The sequence below is a fragment of the Malus sylvestris genome, chromosome 15 (assembly GCF_916048215.2).
Source record: "Malus sylvestris chromosome 15, drMalSylv7.2, whole genome shotgun sequence".
Classification (NCBI taxonomy): domain Eukaryota; kingdom Viridiplantae; phylum Streptophyta; class Magnoliopsida; order Rosales; family Rosaceae; genus Malus; species Malus sylvestris.
This window is the reverse complement of record NC_062274.1, coordinates 22148479-22155368: the sequence shown is the minus strand read 5'-3', so window position 1 is coordinate 22155368 and position 6890 is coordinate 22148479. Positions and strand designations below refer to the sequence as shown.

Here is a 6890-nt window from a genome sequence, read left to right as displayed (position 1 = left end):
TCCATTTCTCCGGTACCGCCTCCGTCCATATTTTGCGACGCCATTAACAACATCGTCATCTCTTTCGTTTAAAAATTTTCTCATTGTTATCACCATCCTTTTTGCTCTATTTATTTTAATTTCATACTTAATAGGAAGTATTCTTGTCGACTTCACCATCTCCTTGCTCACAAAACCTCCTTGAAAGAGATGGCGATGTTAACAAGAATACTCCCTAATTGTATATGTGCAATTATATATTTATACATATAGTATATAAATTAATGCAGGAAAAAAAAAGATAATTTTAACGAACAATTTTGGTACTGTTCATTTTAACGAAAAATCATATTTTTACATTAAAAAGTTAATCCTAATACTATTTCAAACATGTTTTTGGACAAAAATGAAGAAGCTTATAATAGGCGACCCACTGGCAGCAGAAGCTTTTCATTTAGTTTTTGGTTTCACAAAACCTGCTTTTATTTAAGAATAAGCTCAGAAGCTGCTTTTCCACAGCTCCAGAGCTTCAAAGAAGCAGATATCTTATTTCATTTCTGTACCACAACAGCTTCAGCTACAATTAAAAACTCCCACAGAAAACAGCAAGAAAAACAGAAGTTAGAAGGCAGCAGCAGCCTCCATGTCTGACTCAGAGATTATTGTCTGTCTTCTTCCATCAATTGTAGCTCTCTTCCTCTTCCTCATTCTTCTCAGAAGGAAGCAGAACCAGAAAACCAGACTCAATCTCCCGCCAGGAAACATGGGTTGGCCTTTTCTTGGTGAAACCATTGGCTACTTGAAGCCCTACTCTGCAATCACCATTGGCAAATTCATGGAGGAGCATATCTCAAGGTAAAAGAGTCACAATTACCCAGAAATCCAAAATCCTTGAATTTCAAAACCCATGTTTTATTTTTTTGATTCGGGCGATGTTCGAACTTGGGTGCAGAGGGCCGAGTACGCTGCTCTGGCTAACTTGGCTACGTTTTTATGTAAAACTTAAACTTTTGCTTGAAAATTCTGCAGGTACGGGAAAATTTACAAGTCGAATTTGTTTGGGGAGCCAACAATTGTGTCAGCAGATGCAGGGCTCAACAGATTCATATTGCAGAATGAAGGGAGATTGTTTGAATGCAGCTACCCAAGAAGCATAGGAGGGATTCTTGGGAAATGGTCCATGCTGGTTTTGGTCGGTGACATGCACAGAGACATGAGGATGATATCTCTCAACTTCTTGAGCCATGCCAGACTCAGAACCCATCTGATGAGAGAAGTTGAAAAGCACACTCTTCTTGTTTTGGGGAGTTGGAAGGAAAACTCTGTTTTTTCAGCTCAGGATGAAGCTAAGAAGGTAATTAAATCGGAAAGCGATTTTCGCAGTCTGCTTTTGTGTCTCTGCACTCCTCTCCTTGTTTCTCGTCCAATAATTGAATAAACTAAAAGAGAATCGCGAGATAGAAATAAGAGGAGTGCAGAAGGAGAAAACGAGAGTGCGAAAATCATTGCATATTAACATTTTGTGAAATGAATGCTTGCGAATTAATAAAAGAAAGAAGCTTAACTGGGCTTTTTGAAAAAGTGATTGCAGTTCACGTTCAACTTGATGGCCAAACATATCATGAGCTTGGATCCTGGAAAACCAGAGACCGAGCAGCTGAAGAAATTGTATGTTACTTTCATGAAAGGTGTGGTTTCTCCTCCTCTGAATTTACCAGGAACAGCTTACAGAAGAGCCTTACAGGTAAATTAATCAACATTTTTCAACACGGGAGGTCATCAGAGTTGAGCTTTTTACTGTTTTCATACCATTTCTATTGAAATTTTTACAGTCAAGATCAACGATTCTGAAGTTTATAGAGTGCAAAATGAAAGAAAGATTGATGGAGGGAACCGAAAACATTGGGGAAGATGATCTGCTTGGATGGGTTTTGAAGAATTCAAATCTTTCAAAGGAGCAAATTCTTGACTTAATATTGAGCTTGCTCTTTGCTGGCCATGAAACTTCATCAGTGTCTATAGCCTTAGCAATTTACTTTTTACCAAGCTGCCCTAATGCAATTCTGCAGTTAAGGGTAAGTCAAAAATATTAATTTTAATCCTTCTTTTTGGTTTTGATTATATTTTAATTTTTTTTTTATGGATTTGATTTGTTCTGCAGGAAGAACACAGTGAAATTGCCAAAGCCAAGAAACTGGCAGGCGAGACAGAGTTGAATTGGGAGGACTACAAGAAAATGGAGTTCACCCAATGTGTAAGTCTTTTAATCATGGGTTCAAGTTTTAACTTTATGCAGTTAAAAAAAAAAAAAAACTAATGAAAAAGTGTTTAAAAATTTTGAGTTTTAACGATAAGGACAAAATAAAGGGAAATCTGAATAATATCAGGATTGACTTTTTAGTGGACCGGAAGCTTTTCGTTAATGTTTTTTAAAAAAAAATTATTTCAAGATTTGAAAGTTTTGATGTCTTTTTGTGAAGGTAATCTGTGAGACACTTCGGCTTGGGAATGTGGTGAGATTTTTACACAGAAAGGCTCTGAAGGATGTTCGGTACAAAGGTGAGTGTCAAGGATAATTTAGTGTTTGTAGCCAAAAAGTCATCTGGAAGATGAGGCCGGTTATGCCACTCTCTTTTTACTTTAAATCTCAGTTTAGCACAGACGAATAATACAACAGAAGTACAAAAATAAATATATTATTCTACACCTACATGTTAGACTAATTTATAGGTAAGTAGAAATGACTAAGCAAGAAAACATTCAACAGAGCAACCTGGCATAATCAGTTTAATGATCAAGCCTCTTACAAAGGACAGAGTCGTTTCATTGGAACATTTACCTGCATGAGGTCAGATGGTACCAAATATGACGGAACTTGATCTTTTGTGAATGCTTATCATTAAGCCGATTAGGTTGTTCTACTGAAATTTTTCTCGACTAAAAAAACTTGGGATGAATTCTTATTTATATTTGGTTTGGTGTTTGAAACTTGGAAAGGGTATGACATTCCATGTGGGTGGAAAGTGCTTCCGGTGATTGCAGCCGTGCATTTGGATCCTTTACTTTTTGACCACCCGCAACACTTCAATCCATGGAGATGGCAGGTCAGTCAATACCTTTGGCCTTTGTACAGCATGCCTCATAATTATTATTTTTCATTATTATTTTCCTTTAAATAATTCTTTGTGTCAAAGCTAAAAATAAAAGTAAAAAGAGTACCTGGCACACCATCCTTTTGGTTGTTCTTGTGGCTCCTACAGAGCAGCCATTGGTTGTTTAGTTATGGATCCACTCTTAACAAAGAGATCCAAAAAAATTTAACTCCTTTCTAATTCTGATATTTATGAACCAGTATTAGCAATACAGTTATACGTCTCTCTTTTATCAGATACATAAAATATCACATTTGACATACTACGAATAAGAAATGTATCTTCTGGTTATGATTGACCTAGTCGGAATTTTGATTCGTTGTCGACGCTTCTCGAATCCCATTAGATAAGGCATAACAAGATATAGTTGCAAAGGCATATGATGAGAGATCTCGTAGATTTCCCATTCAGATGAAGTGTCTAGATCATCCAATTGAAAGGATTGGAAGCTGCTTACTGTGTACGGACATTACATTAGGTCCCAACTTTCCTTTGCTTTTCTTTGTTGCCCTAGTGTGCTGTGGGGAGAGACTTTAGGGTTGGGAGAATATTAGAATTTTAGAGCTCCCATGTGGACGTGGGGTATCATCATGGTGCCATGCACGTGCACATAAGTGCTTTTGCTTTTCTAGTGGGTCAAATGCCAAACTGGTCCTGACCAATTTCTTCTTCTTTATTGACAAAAGGAGAAAAAGCCCAAAAAGCTGATCCAGAATATCCCAAACAAACAAGGGAATAGAAACACTTACTTACAAAGTCCATCCGTCACAAAAGGTTTAAGAGAGTACACCACGGAACTTATATGAAATTTGCAATGATTATGGTGCAATAGTCACACTCACCATGATAATGCAAGCTAACCTAGAAACTAACATAGTTCTAGATGTATATCATGTACTGCACAAAGGAAGCCCTCGAATTTTTCCCGAACAGTAAAGTTGGCTCTTTGAGGCATTTTGTCAAATATGTTGGAGGTAACTCTTAAGAATTTAATGGGAATAAACCGAGCCTGCAGGGTAAATTGACCCATTTTGCTCCTTAGTGAATCCGTCACTTAGACTGTACAGATAGTAACTCATACAAAAGGAGAGTTTTGGACAAGGATGCCTCATGCAACAACACACGCGAGAAGTGGGACCAAATGGGCTTAAATGCAAGTAGTCCCACTCAAATGCGAGTTTGTTGTTGTTGTTGTTGTGTTGAACAACCTCACCCTAGACTTTCTCCCTTTCCTGTATAGGTCCCAATGAGCTTACAAAAAAAAAAAAAAAAAAAAAAAAAAAGCTTTTTGTTTGATTAGATGTCTAACATGGTGATTAATTATTTGTGTTGTTAATGATTATGCAGCAGAATAACAACCACCACCACCGTGGATCATCGTCGTCATCATCATGCTACACGAGCATGACAAGTCACAACTTTATGCCATTTGGGGGAGGACCACGACTTTGCGCCGGTTCAGAATTGGCCAAACTTGAAATGGCCGTGTTCATCCACCACCTTGTCCTCAACTTCCACTGGGAGTTAGCCGATCCTTTCGACAAACCTTTTGCTTTCCCCTTCGTCGATTTCCAAAATGGCCTACCAATCACAGCCCACCGCTACGTACCAAACTAATCTCATATAATCCCAACAATTTTAAACTCCATGAAATTAGATTGGAATCAAATCAAATCAGACTCCATTGTTTCTACTGCACCAGGGATATGAGAGACTTTCCTACACTTTGGTATGCAACTGTGATATCCGGACTAATGATACAACGTCTTGTAAGAACACAGTTGTCATGGTGGCGTAGGAAGTGTAGATAAGTAGATGAGTCTTTCTTGTACTACTAGACGTACTCAGATGCAAAAAAAAAAGGAAGAAAAAGACCAAATGTACTGCTACAGCCACTCGGATGATATATACTAGCTAGGACCACTCTCACCAAGCTGCATATGTGCAAAAACCCTAGAGGATAAACAAAATATCTCGTCTTCCTTTTCTGTCTCATTAAATTTGATTTTGTCTTGAGTCCTTCATGCATGTTGGGAGAGACTCGAGGGTAAATTATTTATTTATATGTAATAATATTTATTTTTCTTTTTTACCGTAAAATATTAATCATTTATATTTCCATCGTTTTTGCTATTTACTGTTTGATGCTCACCTATCGAATAGGTATTTTGAACTGCTCTAATAACTTTAACATTTGAACAGCAATAAGTCCACGGCTCAGTAACCTTTTGTTTTCTATGTATTTCTCACCAGTGTTACCTTGTAAGATATATGCTGAAAAGAACAATAATAAGACATTAGGATGACATATTGAATAAACCAAATGGACATAAAAGAAATAGATTTATCTCTTGAATTCCAAGACATGGTTGGAATTTGATCTCAGAACTCTATTCTACTCTCTGCAATCTAAATGGTCTTGCTAGTGAATAGGGTTTAGCATTGGAATAGGGCGTGTATTGTGAGAGTAAAGACAATCTTTATATAGTTGTTAGGTTATCGCTCATCCAAGCCTATAATTAAATAAATGAGTGACCCTCATTATCACAATTGTTACATCGCTTATTTGGCAGCAATATGATAAAATTATAGAGTAGAAGCTAAATCACTACCTTTATTAAATCTTTATTGCTATAAAAGCATCACCAATAGCTTCACTAAATGAGGTTGTTTCGCTATATTAACGGAAAAACGCATAAAATCATAACTCAAAAGACTCGCTATTTTAGTTCGGTGAACTGTGCTCGCTAGATTTAACGAGGAGAACAGAGAAAATAATGAATCCGTTAAACTTTACATATTGTATTTATGCTTCTCCCTCAATCTCTCCACTCGGCCTCTTCGGTAGTGCGATCAGATGGCAGAGCGATGAGAGACAACGACGTTGCGATAAATTATAATGACGGGCCAATGAGATCCAACAAAAGATCGATAAATTACGGCATGGAGATCTGAGCTCTTCAGCAACTGATTTTCATGCCCAAAGAAGAAGAATTTGAAAGAAAAAAGAGAGAAAATGATTACCGAAAGGGAGAGGTGAGAGGAGAAGTCTGAGCGTGCTGGAGAGGAACACCCAAAATATGAATGGGTTTTTGATCCCTGTAGTGCAACAGTAATCGTCCTTGTTAGGTTTTATTTCGCTTTCCAATGTGGAATTGTTTTGTTCTTGCTGTTTCCGTAGCTTCTGAAATGATTAATGGGTTTTTGTTCTTGTCGAATGTCGAATTGTCGATCATTGATCTCCCTCACTCCGGACCTGAGGTCTAGGAAGCTGGCACGTTATGGTTCTAAGAAATGAAATGTGGACCTTAATTAGGATGGATATAGTGATTAGGGATCGACAGTGAAAACTAACCGAAATCATTGTCGATCAATAGGTCTCTTTTTGTTTTAAAGGGCATCATGTATAATTGGCCACACAAAATTTTCAACTTATATGATTTTCCAGCATCTTCCTTCTCTCTATGGTTTTCAGGTTTAGGTACAAATTGATTCCTAAGTTTTCGAATATGGTCCAATATTGATAAGCTTTGCAAGTCCACTACAAATTGTCACTATCGTCGCAACTTAATTACATATTGTGGAATTTTTTAGGTCGACGAATCGAGGGTCCACTCTAATAACATCGATACTATTCTCACTTTACCACCTGCCTAATCCTCAGGTGTGGGATTTTATCACAAAAATCTCAATGTTAGTTAGAGTAGGGTAACACATCGGCAACCACGTGGAAGCATGTCGGGACTTACCCATCGCGCA

The 6890-nt window shown here is 37.5% G+C and overlaps 1 protein-coding gene across 2 annotated transcripts; it reads left to right on the top strand.

Annotated features, from left to right (window-relative positions):
• The first annotated feature begins 428 nt into the window (after positions 1-428).
• Positions 429-5250, top strand: LOC126604824 (cytochrome P450 90B1-like). 2 transcript variants are annotated; one of them, XM_050272140.1, is made up of 8 exons: positions 429-834; positions 1009-1333; positions 1571-1723; positions 1812-2054; positions 2141-2233; positions 2460-2538; positions 2977-3083; positions 4482-5250. In XM_050272140.1, the coding sequence occupies exons 1-8, from the start codon at positions 623-625 to the stop codon at positions 4746-4748; spliced, it is 1479 nt and encodes a 492-aa protein (XP_050128097.1). In that variant the 5' UTR covers positions 429-622; the 3' UTR covers positions 4749-5250. The 2 variants fall into 2 exon arrangements, with proteins under 2 accessions (XP_050128097.1, XP_050128096.1); XM_050272139.1 differs by having other exon boundaries at positions 4479-5250.
• Positions 5251-6890: the final 1640 nt, after the last annotated feature.

Bases quoted from the DNA above. Each gene is read 5' to 3' on its own strand.
- LOC126604824 (XM_050272139.1), top strand. From the start codon at position 623: ATGTCTGACTCAGAGATTATTGTCTGTCTTCTTCCATCAATTGTAGCT. The intron at 1,334-1,570 runs GTAATTAAATCG...AAGTGATTGCAG, and splicing joins CTCAGGATGAAGCTAAGAAG to TTCACGTTCAACTTGATGGC. The intron at 1,724-1,811 runs GTAAATTAATCA...AAATTTTTACAG, and splicing joins CTTACAGAAGAGCCTTACAG to TCAAGATCAACGATTCTGAA.